The sequence below is a fragment of the Salvelinus fontinalis genome, chromosome 9 (genome assembly GCF_029448725.1).
Source record: "Salvelinus fontinalis isolate EN_2023a chromosome 9, ASM2944872v1, whole genome shotgun sequence".
In the NCBI taxonomy this organism is placed as follows: domain Eukaryota; kingdom Metazoa; phylum Chordata; class Actinopteri; order Salmoniformes; family Salmonidae; genus Salvelinus; species Salvelinus fontinalis.
This window is the reverse complement of record NC_074673.1, coordinates 49,995,764-50,013,921: the sequence shown is the minus strand read 5'-3', so window position 1 is coordinate 50,013,921 and position 18,158 is coordinate 49,995,764. Positions and strand designations below refer to the sequence as shown.

Here is an 18,158-nt window from a genome sequence, read left to right as displayed (position 1 = left end):
CCTCCCAAATGGCACCCTATTCCCTACATAGTACACTACTTTTGATATGACTCTGGTAAAAAGTAGTGCACTGTGTAGGGAATGGGGTGCCATTTGGGCCAGGCCCCCCCAGGCTTATCTGGAAAGCACAATAAGAAGGCTTTGAATAGACGGGACAAAATTTTAAAAAGCCTGCGTGTCTGAGAGGGGCTGGGGAGAGGAATAAGAGGACTGCTGCTATTGTTAGCCTTCCTGTCTGGGAGTACAGGCTGGCTATTTTTGAGGAGGAGAGCCGAGGGGGGGGGGAGACTTGCCCAGGGTGAGTAGTGTGCATTCTCTGTGGAGGTGTGGCGGTCTGTGCACTGAATATCCCACACAGCATCTTCCCTGCTATGAGGCTGTGGTAAGGAATGTTATAAGAGACCAGGCACTGTCTGCACATTCTTACATTGGTCTGAAAAGGCAGGGCAGGTATTGGATAATTACAGTGACACGGTAGCTGTCGGGATAGGTTGATAGAGGGGGTGGGTGCGCGTATGGCATGCACGTACATCCGACCATGATATAGAACTATATTAGAGAGCAGCTTGTCCAGTTCGCTGGAGAGTGAGTGAGGGGTGATTAGACAGCTGATTAACACAGCAGCAGTCTGATCGCCCCCCCCCCCCCCCGCACGCGCGACCTTGCCAGTAGCTACGCCAGGCCTTCTGCTGCTACACTCTAGTGTACGGAGTATGGTGAAGCTGCCTCTAGATGCTGATCTCAGGTCAGTTTCCCCACTGATGGTTAAAGGTTAGGGGGAGCTGATCCTAGGTCTCGGGGCAACTTCACAGTGTACACTACAGGCCAAACCTTAGACCAGCCAGGGAGGAGATTTAAACACCTCCCCAGGGGGTAGAGGCAGCCTTCTGGCCCGACCTTCTCCAACCACTGCCTGGGGCCAAGAGGCTTACTGTTACACCCGGCCATCCTGCAGCAGCACGGTCTGTCTGTGTGTTTGTGGGAATACGTGTGTGCATGGATGTGTGTACAGCACAGGTGGCCGGCGGCACCTTCATTGGGGAGGACGGACTCGTAGTAATGGCTGGAGCGGAATCAATGGAATGGTATCCAACACATCAAACGTGGTTTCCATGTGTTTGGTGGTATTCCATTCCAGCTATTATTATGAGCCGGTCCTCCCCTCAGCAGCCTCCTGTGCTGTACACGTGTGTGTGTGTGTGTATAGTGTTGTAGGGGTTTTCACGCCACGAACAACACCCATGCCTCAACTTGAAAAGCCATGTTTGTATCAAACATCGAGTCGGGCAAAATCAAAAAAAGATGCCAACACTCAAATGAAGAACTCACACCCATTTCACACCTGCTTGGCAATCTGTTACCTTGCTTTGTCTAGATCCAACTAAACCCATGAGTCCCGAATGGCACCCTATTCCCTACACAGTCGACTACATTTGACCAAGGTCCTGGTCAAAAGTCGTGGACTAATAGGGAAACGGGTGCCATTTGGGATTCTTGGGTTTTAGTTGGATCTGGACTCTGATAAGACAAAAAGGCAGGGGTGTATTCATTAGCACACACTGTAGCAAAACGTTTTGCTACGGGAGAAAGGGAAACCAACGTTTCTTATTGGACAAATTCAGGTAGGTCCCTCTCCATTTCAGCCGGTTTGCTTCAGCTTGGTTTGCTAGTGAATAGATTGGCTCTCATTTGTTACATAATGGCGGTGGCATGAGTGATTGCCTCAATTGCCTTTTGCAATGCCAGTAATAGCCGTCTCCGATCTAACGAAAGCTGCCTCTTGAAATATTGGTGTTGCTTTTTCATAGACTACAATCCAGTAATTACCCCCAAAAGGAATGGGCTGGTGGAAGGAAAATGGTGGAGTCTCCCTCCAACCGTGCTTGCGTCAAACCAATGCTTGGAAATACATGAGAGGGAGTGAACGAGTGAACACTTCTGGGTGAAGGCTGGGAGAATCTTACCTCGGTCATAGAGATTTGGACTGCGTGCTGATTCTCCATCTTTCTCCCAAACGGATACACTTGCGTACTCCCTGGGATGGATTTTAAAAGCATTTGAATGGTGTATTCGTTGACTATTGTAGGGGGGTTTCCACCATTGTTAAATCCATGATGGGAAGTGTGCAAGTGCACACTTTGGGGAAAAGTGTGGAGAATCAGAACACCTCATAGAGACAAGCATAAGACAAGTTTGTATAAACAAGTATAGAGTAGGCCTAGTACAAACAATTCACGAGCATGTTGAAAATAGCAATGTCATGGTTGAAGTTCTATCACAATGGCTCCTTCTATGCTTGCTTGTTGTTGATTGGCTTACACTGCCCTCTGTCGTGGGTTGGATTGGACCTTTGCATTCGTGTTATGTCACTCATGCTACTGTGTCTATTGGTCGGTATGGATGTCTCTCTCCTTCTCCATTGGCTGGAGTACTCTGTCGCTTCTCTCTGTTATTCTATTGGCTGGCCTCTTTTGTCTCTATTTGGCTGGTATCTCTGTTTTTCTATTGGCCAACACAGATAGGTCTCTTTTCCTATTGGCTAATGCTGATTTGACTCTCTATTTTGTTCTCTCTATTGGCTGACTTGAATGTGTTTGTCTCCATGGGCAGACATGTCCCTATTTCTCTTAATTGTTCAACACTTCTCTATCTATCTCTTTCATAGTTGGGGTCAATTCAGTTCTCAATTCAGTTCATAGTAGACCATTTTTTTTCTTGAATTACATTTAAATTCACCTGAAATAACTCAATTCAAAACTCAGTTGACCCCAACCCTGCTATCTACCCCATTGGCCAGACACCACGTCCATCACTCTTCTTCAGTCTGACCCTCCCTCTCCTCTCCCATAGGCCAACCACACGGGCATGCGCTCGTACATTTACAACCGGAGCACTGTGATTGACTCGCAGGCGGAGCACGGCGGCATGCGGACGTACTTCTTCAGCGCCGACACGCAGGAGGACGTGAACGGCTGGATGAAGGCCATGAACCAGGCGGCGCTGATGCAGAACCAAACCGACAGCCTCAAGAGGTAGGTGCAGTGCGAAGTTAGCCCTAGATACTGATCCTGGGTCAGTTTTGCATTACCGCCGCCAATGGTTAAGGTTCGGATCGGGGGCGCAACGGTCGTCAAAATTGATAAAGGGTCCCAAATCAATTTCTCATAAATCTAACGGCTGCGTAATGGAGTAAGATACTCAACTCTTATAGATTAAAAATAAATAAAAAATCCATCAAATAATGGATTTATATTGACTGTATTATAGCAAATGAACAATGAGAGACAGGGAATGAATGGAATCCAGACATTTTGGTGTGACTTCAGGTGTTCAATTTAATGTGAAATATGACATTATTTCTTCGTTAAGTGATTCATGCCAACTTTTTTAAACCACATATGGCCCTTTTCATATGTTTTGCTATTATATTGCTAGAAATATAACGTTTGAAAATAACAACCAATTTGCATATAGGGACAAATTCATAAATGAGCAAGAAATGACTCTTTGTCTAACCAGCTCTTTCTAAGTTACCACCCCAAAGAGAATTTGTACCCCACATGTCATCTAGAATATTAAACAAGGCAGAAATGTTTCGTACTAAAATGTCTCCACATGTTGTGAACATCGTCTCATTAGAATTAACCAATGAATATTTATTTGACAGTAGGGGAAAGATCAAAAATTGCGCGATTGACACAGATATCTTCACACTTTCCCCAAATAGTAAAGGCCAGGAGAAAAGGTGGTGTGCACGTGTAACCGTACGAATATTGTCCGTTTCTATTTTGAAAGTAATCAGTGAAGTGGCAATTAGTTGACAAATAGATGATCCACTTCTCAAACACAGCCAAAGGATGGCGAAGAGGTGTAATTCTCAGATGGGCCGTGCTACTGTACGTAGGGGAAAGTTCACCATGAAGCCAAGAGGTACGCTGCCTTGGACCTAACCTCTCTGTCTGTCAACCTGCCACTCCAGACCTGGGTCATGTACATGTGAAATATTGGAGGTTTGCTTGATTTAGCTTTAATAAATTGAAGGGGTGGGTTGAGTTTGCACTTTTGGGACTGTTCAGTTGGTTATATTTTATTGGGCAATTACCCATCTGACCGAGATTGTATTGTGAATGGTACATGTTACTTAGCTGTGGCAATTTTGAAGTGTGTGTGTCTGTCTGTCTGTCTGAATATATCTGTCTGGGGAGAGAGATGAGTTTCCTTGTGTTTGCCATTCTGTCAGTCTCATTGATAGGCAGCGCTGAGAAACAGAGCTGCAATCTCTAGGGCTATTTGTGTGTGTGAGCGCTTGTGCATGCCTGTGTGACCTTGCAGCAGAGAGTGCATTGTGATGCTGTGTCTGTGCCAGCCTTGCTCCATGATGCCACTCAGCCTGCTGTCAGATTGCATTGGTACACACACACACACACACACACACACACACACATACACACATACACACATACATACATACATACATACATACATACATATACACACAATAGTACAGTTTCACAGACTTTATGACAGATGCCTAACTATGCTGTGAGAAGGATGGCGAGAAAGTGAATAACATAGAGAGATGGAAGAAGAGAGTGATGGTGGGAAAAGCGATGGACAGACTAGAGAAAATAATAGACGGGGGGGCTGATCAGAGATCGCGAGAAAGAGGGGGATATGTGGAAGAGAAGAGGGGGTGAGAGACACAGACGGACAGACACACAGACGGACACGGACAGACGGATGGGGATGGACGGACACACACAGACAAAGAGACGGACGGACAATACGGACACGGACGGACGCACAGACGGGCTGTCCATCCGTCCGACAGGCAGAGACAGACACGGACGGACAGGCGGATGGATACGGGCAGACGGACAAACACAAACACGGACAGACAGGCGGACGGGCAGGCACGGGTGGGCAGACAGACTGACACGGGCGGACGGACAGACGGACACGGGCAGACACGGACACTGACGGACAGACAGTCACTCCCGACAAACAGTTACTGTGCTGACGTTGCTTCCAGACACAATTTGGAACTCGGTAGTGAGTGTTGCAACTGAGAACAGATGATTTTTATGCGCTTAAGCACTCGGCGGTCCCATTCTGTGAGCTTGTGTGGCCTACCACTTCGTCGCTGATGCTCCTAGACGTTTCCACTTCACAATAACAGCACTTACAGTTGACTGGGGCAGCTCTAGCAGGGCATAAATTTGACTAACTGACTTTTTGGAAAGGTGACATCCTGAAATAGCCGAATCCACTAATTTGAAGGGGTGTCCACATACTTTTGCATATATACTGTATATGTGTGAACGTGTATTTTGGGTAGTAGCCTAGTAATAAAATGTGTCATGCAATATTGCCACACTACACTTGTGACAGACCAAGCCGAACAAAAGTGAACCTTCAATTTGGAGGTTTCAAATGTCCCTCAAGGGCCAAGTTGACCTATTTTATGAAGTGCCATTGGTTGGTGGATTTAAAGTCTAAGATCTTTGATTGGCCGGTGCAGAATTTGTTAGATGAAATAATCTCTGCCAGCTGGTCTTGTTAGCACAGTGTGCCAGGTTATCTCATGGGAACAGCTAACATGTAGCGTTGTATCACGTGTAACTTCGTCAACGATGATGCAGATTTTGAGACACTTTAAACTTGTTTTAATGTTTCCAAGTATGAACCCAATATGTTTGCATTAATTATGTGTATATCTTATATATTTTATATCCCAATATTTATCACATTTTGCCCCTAGTTTACCACCCGCGTCTGTCTGTCCGCCCAGACATACGGACAAACACGGACAGACACACACGGGCGGACGAACGGAGACAAAGACAGACAAGATTGATAGTGAAAGAGAGTGTGTGAGAGAGAGCGAGGCAGTGTGTATCAGACAGAGATTGATGAGGCCCAGGTAGCGGTGGTGTTGTGAAGGATTCCGATTTCCTGTCAAACCAGGTGGGTCTACACACATAGCAGGCGTGTGACAGGTCGCTTCACTACGCTACAGGAACTAACAGAGACCGAGGCCTTCATGCTGTGCCTGCTGTCTAGACTAGGGTATCTCATTTAGTGGAACTGTGGTCAGAGGCTTTGTGTCCGTTGAAAACTAGGGGCAAAATGTGATAAATATTGGGATATAAGATATAGACAGAATGAATGCAAACATATTGGGTTCATACTTGGAAACATTAAAACAAGTTTAAAGTTAAACCGTCTCAAAATCTACATCATCGTTGACGAAGTTACACGTGACACAACGCTACATGTTAGCTGTTCCCATGAGATAACCTGGCACACTGTGCTAACAAGACCAGCTGGCAGAGATTATTTCATCTAACAAATTCTGCACCGGCCAATCAAAGATCTTAGACTTTAAATCCACCAACCAATGGCACTTCATAAAATAGGTCAACTTGGCCCTTGAGGGACATTTGAAACCTCTAAATTGAAGGTTTACTTTTGTTCGGCTTGGTCTGTCACAAGTGTAGTGTGCCAATATTGCATGACACATTCTTTACTAGGCTACTAACGCTAAAAAGACACGTTTTCAGTATATATGCAAAAGTATGTGGACACCCCTTCAAATTAGTGGATTCGGCTATTTCAGCCACACCCGCTGCTGACAGATATATAAAATCGAGTACACAGCCCTGTAATCTCCATAGACACAATTTGGCAGTAGAATGGCCTTACTGAAGAGCTCAGTGACTTTCAATGTGGCACTGTCATAGGATGCCACCTTTCCAAAAAGTCAGTTAGTCAAATTTCTGCCCTGCTAAAGCTGTCCTGGTCAACTGTGTGCTGTTATTGTGAAGTGGAAACGTCTAGGAGCATTAGCGACAAAGTGGTATGCCACACATGCTCACAGAACGGGACCGCCGAGTGCTGCAGCGCATAAAAATCATCTGTCCTCAGTTGCAACACTCACTACCGAGTTCCAAATTGCGTCTGGAAGCAACGTCAGCACAATAACTGTTTGTCGGGAGCGTCATAAATTGGGTTTCCGTGGTCGAGCAGCTGCACGCAAGCCTAAGATTACCATGCGCAATGCCAAGCGTTGGCTGGAGTAAAGCTTGCCACCATTGGACTCTGGAGCAGTGGGAACGCGTTCCCTGGAGTGATAAATCACACTTCACCATCTGGCAGTCTGATGGACAAATCTGGGTTTGGCGGATGCCGGGAGTCGGCTACCTGCCCGAATGCATAGTGCCAACTGTAAAGTTTGGTGGAGGAGGAATAATGGTCTGGGGATGTGTTTCATGGTTTGGGCTGGGCCCCTTAGTTCCAGTGAAAGGAAATCTTAATGCTACAGCATACAATGACATTCTAGACAATTCTGTGCTTCCAGCTTTGTGGCAACAGTTTGGGGAAGGCCCTTTCCTGATTTAGCATAGATAAAGAAGGTCTATACAATGTTTAAGTTTATCGTACAGTGTGGATTTTTTTTTTTTTTTGAAGAGCCTTCTGGTCTTTTCATATAGCTGCCATGTTCCTCCATTATCATCACTGTCAGGTGGGGTATACGGGTAAGGCAGTTGACTGAGAATCTTCGGGGTACAGTAACCATGGGTTTGAGGCCCCCTCGCTTCAAGCGTTTATGTTAAGGAGAAAAAGAAGTTCACTGCTGGTCCTCGATGCTCGACTTTATATAATGCATATGTGACGAAGTGGATGATTATTCTAATGCATATAAAACGTTTAGCCTACAAACAAATGTAATGTTTGTTACTGCCATTTGAATGCACAATGTTAATCATTGTGCATTGAAATAACAGTAACATTATGCTACTATATTCGGTATGTGAGGCCTACGTAGAATACTAAATAATCATTAAGCGATCTTGTGAGACATTGATTCAGCTTTGATCTAAACTTCACTAAACAAGCACCATTCTGAGAGGTGGCGGAGCGTCGCTCCGGGAACATTACAGCCCTGTAGCCTTTGTGTTCGTCAGCAAGAGACACTCCATGAAGCTCCTCATTAAATAGATTTCTCATCTTCATTTACAATGGTTGTGATTTCCCTTCGAAACAGACTATCGCAGCAAATGCAATTCAACATTTCAAAGGTGAAAAACGATCCGTCCTGGGATTTGAACTTTGCCGCAAAACGCCCCAAAATGACCGGGAGCCATGCTCACTGACACTGTGAGCTGTTCGTCCAGATCAAATCTAGTGTGTGTTTCAGTAGCTTAGAATAGCAGACCATGCCGTTTTCACTTCTGGGACGCTTCCATGACGAAGTGTTCAGTCACATCCAACTACATCAACATTTGGAATTGGCAGATGCAAGAGTTTGTCCCAGGAAATAATCATGTCCAGCTGGTCTTGTTGTCCTAAGGCTAAGTGCGCCAGGTTTTCGGGATGGGAAAAGCTAACATGTAGCCTACTATCACGCACAACTATGTCAACGATTTTAATTTTAATGTTCAGAAGTATGGACCCATCAGATTGAGCCACGCTGCTAAATGACCCCACTGTGTGCTACATACTGTACGTTTATCACCTTGTGTGTGCGGGATGTGTGTTATAGCCAATCAATTCACTGTGGCTCTTATGACTAAACGGTCCTGGAACGCTGTATTTGATGAATGAGAAGCTCAAATCATCGGAGGGAAGTGATTGTGTCCATCGTCGCAAATTTGACTGCTCATTCCTGCCAGTCCATTAGACAGTACCCCTGAGCTATTTTTACACAAGTGGCTGTCAGTTTAACTAGCCTGAGAGACCCAGGAGGCTAGGCTACGCTAATTGCTAACGCTTAGTAGCCCAGTTCTCTTCATTTAGATGGAATTAGCCTGATTTTCCCTGTAGCTGAGGCTATGTTCCTATATCCTATTTTGATGGGCCTTTCATTCATGTTAGGCTATGCTAATGTTAACACTTCACTTGGTTGTGATTGGCGATATGAAGGGATGAAATAATGATTCTCTAGTAAATTACAAAAAGTAATATCTAACATTAACTTCTGTGAGAGGTTAGAGGTATGAAAAATGAGGAAACAAAATAAGTGGGAAAGTTACTGGAATTCTGCAACCCTAGTTACTGTCCTGATACAATGGCAATGTCAATAATTCTGTTGTTCCTATGTGTTGAGATAGAGAGCCAAAACATCTCCCGTTCTGTTCCTTTCCTAGGCCGTCGGAAACATCGGGGAAATCGGAAATGCCCAACACGTCAGAACGCAAGGGTGTCCCCCAAACCAACCACGTCAACAACTACACAAAGACCTCACGTGAACCCCGAGCCGACCTCCATCTCCATAGCGATGGAGTGATCCTCAAACCTGCCGATATCCGAGAAACCGAGGAGCGCCGTAGCTTCCGGAACGACACACTCAATCCCATCACTTCCAAGATTCCTTCCCTCGGCGGTGGAAGCGTGGAAATTGAAATGGACGCCGTCCCTCCTAGCAGTCTCCCTTCCCTTCCCTCCCTACCTCCAGACTCCGCCTCCGCACCCACATCCGCGCCCCCCTCCAGGGCGCCATCACGTGCCCCGTCGCGCGGCGCCTTCACCCTGCCCCCCGGGGCCTGTCTGAGGAACGGAACACCCACTCCAGAACCCAACGGGATGGGGACGGGGACGTACCAGAGGGCCACGCTGGCCCCACAGGTGGTTGACACTCAAAGGCAGGTGCAGAGGAGGAGCGCCCTGGAGCAGGTGGAGCACTGGGTCAAGGTGCAGAAGGCCGAGCACAAAGGGTAAAGGTCACGGTTCACAGGTCACACCGCCACTCGTCTAGGTGTTTATCACTGTGCATTCAAATGGCATATAATTACAAACACATAGACACTCATATCTTGAGTTCAAACACATTGGCCTACTCTTATAAGCATTTCGTTAGACAATGAGTACCATACGTATCCCGTACATACTCTATTACTAATACAACTTTAAACTTATACACGTGCACAGCATGAGCATTCACACTCGCATATGTTTATTGTGGTGCATATTCAAACACAAACTTTATCACACACACACACACACACACACACACACATTCTACTAGGTAAGCGGTTTCAGTGTTTAGGTATAGTTGATATACTGCAAGTACATCATGGGGCTCATAGCCAATATCTCCCTCTAGTGGGGTTCTTGGAATAATTTACGCATAGCGTCCCTCAAAGCCTTATAAGGCTTACGTTCAGCACAGTACTCCGACCCTGCTAAGCCAGTCAAATGTATATCAGCAACACAATGATACAAAGTTCACAGCCTTGCTTTTGTCTGACCTCCGGCCTCTTCCCTGTTCTCTTTCCCATAGCCCCCCCTCAAGAGGGGGCACCCTCCCCCGTCACAGCCCCCCGACTCAGCCCAAGTTCATCGGCCTGGAGGCCTACCAGACGCTGCCAAAGACCCCTCGCCGCAGCCCCCCCACCGCCGCGCGCCAAGGGGAGTACAAATACGCACAGGACCGCCTCAGCCACTTCCGACTCGGACCCTCAGACCCCCAGGGTACCTGCGCCAGGGACGGGGGTGGCATCGGTGGGCCTGGCACCGTGTGGCAGCTCTACGAGTGGCAGCAGCGCCACCAGTTCCGCCACGGCAGTCCCACCGCCCCCCTCTACACACCTGCCCCGGACTACCCCTTCGGGCCCAGGCCCCCCTCCACGGTGCCCCCCTCGGCCCCGCGACCCAGTTCTGAGGTTCCCCGCTGTGTGTCGGTACCCCCAGACCCCTCCGACATCCGCCCACCGGGCCCCCAGAGCTCCAGGGCCCTGTCCCCCCCACGGAGGCCCCACACACCCGTTAACCGGGTGGTGGTAATGCCCCGGGGGGAGAGGGATGCACTGGACGTGCCGGTGGCTGGGTCCCCCCGAAGAGCCAAGTCTCAACTACTCAAGGTAAGACGAAAGGGAAGGAAACTTGAATGTGTCATAGCAGGTTTATGTTCATTTTTCTGAAAGTATTTTGCGGAGGTAATAATGGCAGATTAAGACTGTTAACTGTAGTGTGTGTGGGTTGTGTTGGCCAGGCTGCCACCATCGAGAGACGGTCCATGCCTCCCTCCAACTACATCACACACACGGTCAGCGCTCCCAGCCTTCACGGGAAAACGGTATGGAGTCACACACTCAGTCACAACCCAAGCATGTTGTATTAGATTACTACATGAAGTCAAAGATCCAGTTTTCCTGAATAACATGGACACTTTGCAATTAGCTTAATTTACAGTACTTTACAAGGATGGGATGTGGGATGGGATGTGAATCAGCAACATTCTGCTCCATACACATTTCAGGTTTCCGATATACACTGAACAAAAATATAAACACAACATGTAACAATTTCACTGAGTTACAGTTCATATAAGGAAATCAGTCAATTTGAAATGAATTCATTAGGCACTAATCTATGGATTTCACATGACTGGGAATACAGATACAGTGCATTTGGAAGGTATTGAGACCCCTTGACTTTCTCCACATTTTGTTATGTTACAGCCTTATTCTAAAATGGATTAAATTGTTTTTTTTCGCTCATCAATCTACAAACCATACCCCATAATAACTAAGAGAAATTTCTGTATTAAAAATAAAAAACTTAAATATTACATTTACATAAGTATTCAGACCCTTTACTCAGTACTTTGTTGAAGCACCTTTGGCAGCCCCTTTACTCAGTACTTTGTTGAAGCACCTTTGACAGCCTTGAGTCTTCTTGGGTATGACGCTACAAGCTTGGCACACCTGTATTTGGGAAGTTTCTTACATTCTTCTCTGCAGATCCTCTCAAGCTCAGTCAGGTTGGATGGGGAACATCGCTCCAGAGGTATTTTCAGGTCTCTCCAGAGATGTTTGATCAGGTTCAAGTCCGGGCTCTGGCTGGGCCACTCAAGGAGATTCAGAGACTTGTCCCAAAGTCACTGCTGCGTTGTCTTGGCTGTGTGCTTAGGGTCATTGTTCTGTTGGAAGGTGAACCTTTGCTCCAATCTGAGGTCCTGAGCACTCTGGAGCAAGTTTTCATCGAGGATCTCTCGGTACCTTGCTCTGCTCATCTTTTCCTTGATCCTGACTAGTCTCCCAGAATATGTTGCTGAAAAACATTGCCACAGCATGATGCTGCCACCGCCATGCTTCACCGTAGGGATGGGGCCAGGTTTCCTCCAAATGTGACGCTTGGCATTCAGGCCAAAGAGTTCAATTTTGGTTTCATCAGACCAAAGAATCATGTTTCTCATGGTCTGAGAGTCCTTTAGGTGCCTTTTGGCAAACTTCAAGCGGGCTGTCTCATGTGCCTTTTACTGAGGAGTGGCTTCCGTCTGGCCACTCTACCATAAAGGCCTGATTGGTGGAGTGCTGCAGAGATGGTTGTCCTTCTGGAAGGTTCTCCTGTCTCCACATAATAACTCTGCTGCTTTTTTGTTTGTTGGTCACCTCCCTGACTAAGGCCCTTCTCCCTCGATTGCTCAGTTTGATTGCTGGGTGGCCAGCTCTAGGAAGAGTCTTGGTGGTTCCAAACTTTTTCCATTTAAGAATGATGGAGACCACTGTGTTCTTGGGGACCTTCAATGCTGCATACATTTTTTGGTGCCCTTCCCCAGATCTGTGCCTCCACACAATCCTGTCTCTAAGCTCTACGGACAATTCTTTCGACCTCATGTCTTGGTTTTTGCTCTGACATACACTGTCAACTGTGGGACCTTATATAGACAGGTGTGTGTCTTTCCAAATCATGTCCAATCAATTGAATTTACCACAGATGGACTCCAATCAAGTTGTAGAAACATCTCAAGGATGATCGATGGAAACAGGATGCACCTGAGCTGAATTTCGAGTCTCATAGCATAGGGTCTGAATACTTATGTAAATAAGGTATTTCTGTTTAGAAATGTTTTATAAAATGTTTTATAAAATAGCAAAAATGTCTTAACCTGTTTTCGCTTTGTCATTAATGGTGTATTGTGTGTAGATTGTGAGGGAAAACATTAATTTAATATATTTTAGAATAAGGCTGTAACGTAACAACATTTGTTAAAAGTCAATACCTTAAAAAAATTGATGGGGGCGTGGATCAGAAATCCAGTCAGTATCTGGTGTGACCGCCATTTGCCTCATGTTGCACGACACATCTCCTTCACATAGAGTTGATCAGGCTGATTGAGGCCTGTGGAATATTGTCCCACTCCTCTTCAATGGCTGTGCGAAGTTACTGGATATTGTTGGGAACTGGAACATGCTGTTGTACACTTTGATCCAGAGCATCCCAAACATGCTCAATGTGTGACATGTCTGGTGAGTATGCAGGCCATGGAAGAACTGGGACATTTTCATCGTCCAGGAATGATGTACAGTTTCTTGCAACATGGGGCTGTGCATTATCATGCTGAAACATGAGGTGATGGCGGCAGATAAAAGGCACTACAATGGGCCTCCAGAATCTTGTCACAGTATCTCTGCATTTAAATTGCCATCGATAAAATGCTATTGTGTTCGTTGTCTATAGCTTATGCCTGCCCATACCATAACCCCACTGCCACGATGGGGCACTCTGTTCACAACTTTGACGTCAGCAAACTCGCCAACACGACGCCATCTGCCCAGTACAGTTGAAACCGGGATCCATCCGTGAAGAGCACACTTCTCCAGCGTGCCAGTGTCCATCGAAGGTGAGCATTTGCCATCTGAAGTCGGTGAGGATTCCGAACTGCAGTCAGGTCAAGCCCCTGCTGAGGACGACGAGCATGCAGATGAGCTTCCCTGAGACTGTTTCTGACAGTTTGTGCAGACATTATTTGGTTGTGTAAACCCACAGTTTCATCAGCTGCCCGGGTGGCTGGTCTCAAACGATCCCGCAGGTAAAGAAGCCAGATGTGGAGTTCCTGGGCTGGCGTGGTTACACATGGTCTACGTTTGGGAGGACGTAATGCCACATTTTCTGGGAGGACGTAATGCCACATATGCTAGAGTAATTCACAATTACATTTTCTGGCAAAAGTTCTGGTAGATATTCCTGCAGTCAGCATGCCAATTGCACGCTCCCTTAACTTTAGACATCTGTGGCATTGTGTTGTGTGACGAAACTGCACATTTTAGTGGCCTTTTTATTGTCCCCAGCACAAGGTGCACCCGCACCTGTGTAATGAGCATGCTGTTGAATCAGCTTCTTGATATGCCACACTTGTCAGGTGGATGGATTATCTTGGCAAAGGAGAAATGCTCACCAACAGGGATGTAAACAAATTTTTGCATAACATTTGAGAGAGTTAAGCTTTTTGTGCATATGGAACATATCTGGGATGTTTTATTTCAGCTCTTGAAATATGGAACCAACACTTTACATGTTGCGTACATTTTTTTGTTCAGTGTAGATACAGATGTTTGAATGGCTGCCGTGTTGGTATCAAAAGTTCCAAGACAAAAAAACACTTGGAAAGGGGATTGCGTCCTAATCTGTAAAAAGTAAACACAACTGGAAACGCACGTTTCTTTTGTCACGTTATTGACACAAGTGTTACTTTAGCCACCACTCCTGCACCCTTTTACTAGCTAACTAGCTCTACATAACTTCAGCTAGTTAAATAATTAAATAACCTGGCTAACTGTGGGGTGAAACATTTTAGCTAGTTATCTACTGTACAGCTTTCTTTGCTAGCAAGCGTAACACTGCCTCCAAAACTGGTGTCTCCACTACTATTTACAGTTAGACTTTTGTGATGTCTCCACTTTCCCTAGCGTTCCAGTAAGATTGCATTGTTTGAATGTAAATGGCATTGAACTTTTGGTGCTAACATGACCGACCAGTTCAACCTAACTATATAGATTCTATACAGCTCTGAGTATCTTTGCTAACCGTTGAGCGCTCTGTCTGTATTGGGGTGTTGAGTTAATTCCCCCATTCCCTCCCTCTGTCCCCCGAGGGACTCACTACTGTTACACACGCAGCCTGAGGAGCTCACCCTCCTGCTCATTCAGCTCCGGAGGCATCAGGCAAAGATGGCCGCCGCGCGCCACCACACGCTAACCCAGCTGCAGCACTTCAACTACACCCCTTCTGGCCCCCATTTCCTCACCACCAAAAACAACCCTCTCTTCTCCTCCGGCCCTTCTTATCTGGGGCCCTTCCTGGGCCCCTCAGGCCCCATGGGCCACGGCAGCAGCAGCCAGGTGGGGGCCCCCAGTACGCCTGGTCTTCTTTACCCCACCAATGTGAGCTCAACCTGGGCATGGCTGTTTGTGAGCGTTGGCCTGTGCTGGCTGGCCGCCATAGTCCATTTCTATGCTTTTTTGATTTGTTTCATTATTATAGTGTCTTGCATCTTCAAGATGCCCAGTCCAAATGAGCTTATAAAACACACTATCCACAGTAGCAAAGAAATGAATCATATACGCACGCAGAAATTATACTCATTTATATACGGTGCCTTGCAAAAGTATTCAGACCCTTTGGATTTCTTCACATTTTGTTGTTACAAAATGGGATTAAAATTGAAATGTCATTTTTTTTTGTCAACAATCTATACAAAATAATCTCTAATGTCACAGTGCAAGAAAAAGTATTTTAAATATGAATAGAAATTAAATAACTAAAATATAGTATTTGCATAAGTATACAGCTCCCTGAGTCAACACATGTTAGAAACACCTTTGGCGTCGGTTACAGCTGTGATTCTTTCTGGGTAAGTCTATAAGAGCTTTGCACACCTGGATTGTGCAATATTTGCCCATTTTTATTCTTTTAAAAATTCTTCAAGATCTGTCAAGATGTTTGGGATCGTGGCTAGACAACGATTTTCAAGTCTTGCCATAGATTTTCAAGCAGATTTAAGTCAAAACTGTAATTTGGCTACTCAGGGAAATCTACTGTCTTCTTGGTAAGCAACTCCAGTGTAGATTTGGCCTTGTTGTTGTAGGTTGTAAAGAAGACTAAAGCAGGTTTTCCTCTAGGATTTTGCCTGTGCTTAGCTCCATTCTGTTTCTTTGTATCCTGGGAAAAACTCCCCAGTATTTGCTGATGTCAAGCACACCTACCAACATATTGATGTAGCCACCACTATGCTTGAAAATAAGGAGATAGTTACTCCGATGTGTTGGATTTGCCCCAAACATAAGGCTTTGCATTTAGGCCAAAAGGTGTATTCCTTTGCTGTGTTTCTTTGCTGTATTACTTTAGTGTCTTTGCATACAAGATGCATGTTTTTGGTATTTTCATTCTGTATACTTCTTTTCACGCTGTCACTTAGGTAATTATTGTGGAATCACTTCAATGTTGTTGATCCATCCTCAGGTTTTCTACCATCACAGACATTGAACTGCGTAGCTTGTTTTAAAATCACCGTTGTGCTGATGGTAACATCCCTGAGCAGTTTCATTCCTGTTCTGCAGCTCAGTTCAGAAGGATGACCGTGGCTTTGATGTGTCTGGGTGGTTTAATATACAGTATAATCCACAGCATAATTAATAACTTAATGTCTGATTTGTTCTTGTTACCCCTCTACCAATCAGTGCCCTTCTTTATGAGGCTTTCGAAAAGCTCCCTGGTCTTTGTAGTTGAATCTGCGCTTGAAATTCAAAACTTGACTGAGGAATCTTACAGATGTTGTCTGTATGGGGGACAGAGGAGGACTTAGTTATTCAAAGATCATGTCCACCGCTATTAGTCTATCTAATTTATGTGATTTGTTCAGCCAAATTTGACTCCTAATTTAGGCTGAATACTTATGCAACGACTATATTTGAGTTATTTTTTTCCTGAATGTATTTATCTAAAAGAAGATATAATTTTTCTTCCACTTTGACATTCAAGTATTTTGTGTAGATTGTTGGCAAAAAATGACAATTAAATCCATTTTAATCCCACTTTGTAATGGAATAAAATGTGAAGAAATCCAAGGGGTCTGAATACTTTTGGAAGTCACTGCACATGTATACATTCAAACGAAAAAGAAAAACAAATGAAAAACTAAACAGAAACCTGCTATTTCAATGATGTAGCTTATCTTGACGTACAGTATCTTCCATCCTTTGAAAACAAAATTTGCAACCAGGAACACTTATTTTCTAAATAACCATTTCAGTTTCTCTTCGTCTCTAACCCAGAATAGTTCTGGTTTCAGTTGTTGCATTTTATCAAACAAGACTTTAAGGCCATAGCAGCCTGTAGAGGGGGTTTTTGCACTTCAAGTTAGGCTGTGTTGTAGCGCCGGATTGTGTGTTAGCATGTCATGTTGTGCTAGCTAGCTTCAGTGCAGTCATCCCAGACTAAGACTGTCTGGTTGGCTTTAGATACAGTTCCATTTTTTTTATCTGCCTGGACTTTGATGTCTCTCGCTTATTTTCAGTGTTTTCTTTTTTAAGTTTGTTTGGCTGAGATGTTGCTAGTTTGCTTCAAAGTGGAGCCGTTTTTGGGCTTGTGATCTTGGAGCGGCTGCTTGAAGTGTGCTTCCATTTTGTATGTGCACGTCTTGCATCTCTGGTGGTATAACATTGAGAAGCTCATAATAAATTAAATGTGCCAATGCATACATTTTCTCTCTCTGTGTGTGTGTGCATGCGTGTTTTGTATGACAACATTAACGTTTTGCCCGTTTTTGATATTTTACTCATCTTATAACAAGCCTAACAGATGGCAATCATCCAAAAGCATATTCTTGACAATAGGCTTACAACCATCTCACCCTTAATTCCTAATCCATTATGGATCATTATAAATGATTATAGTAGAACGGACAAGTAATTATTATTACACATCATGGTAGATTTGACGTTAATGAGTAGCGCTATATAATCATATGTATTATCAGTGACTCATTCGGCAACTAATATCCACTATACAGTTAGATCTATAATATGGAAGCGTATACCTGTCAAAATCCTGTACGCTGCCATACTGTAATGCCGTCAAGCTTTGATTGACTCTTCTTTATCTCTCCACTCCACGCCGAAGGTTGACGATACGTACATGCAACTGAAGAAAGACCTGGAGTATCTAGACTTGAAGGTGGGAACGCTCTCTCTCTCTCCTCCTGTTTCCCTTTATCTCCTCATCCCTCTTTCTCTCCTGTGTTTCCCCCTCTCGTGTAGGCCTACTCAAATAGAGTAGGGTGAAGTTGCCCCTAGGCACGGATCTTGGATCCGTTTTGCATTTCCCCCTACGAATGGTTAAGGTTAGGATTGGTGGAGGGGAAGCTGATCATGGAT

At 45.1% G+C, this 18,158-nt stretch overlaps 1 protein-coding gene across 22 annotated transcripts in view; it reads left to right on the top strand.

The window, feature by feature from the left end:
• Positions 1 to 18,158, top strand: part of LOC129862751 (pleckstrin homology domain-containing family A member 7-like) — a 167,434-nt gene that overhangs the window by 123,492 nt on the left and 25,784 nt on the right. For 12 of the 22 annotated variants that reach the window (XM_055934680.1, XM_055934681.1, XM_055934679.1 and 9 more), the window contains 6 exons: positions 2,851 to 3,032; positions 9,150 to 9,716; positions 10,283 to 10,862; positions 10,994 to 11,077; positions 14,904 to 15,167; positions 17,905 to 17,958. In XM_055934680.1, coding sequence (XP_055790655.1) covers positions 2,851 to 3,032; positions 9,150 to 9,716; positions 10,283 to 10,862; positions 10,994 to 11,077; positions 14,904 to 15,167; positions 17,905 to 17,958 — 1,731 coding nt within the window. The remainder of the gene's footprint in view (positions 1 to 2,850; positions 3,033 to 9,149; positions 9,717 to 10,282; positions 10,863 to 10,993; positions 11,078 to 14,903; positions 15,168 to 17,904; positions 17,959 to 18,158) is intronic. The other 10 variants (XM_055934693.1, XM_055934692.1, XM_055934697.1 and 7 more) reach the window with 4 other exon arrangements.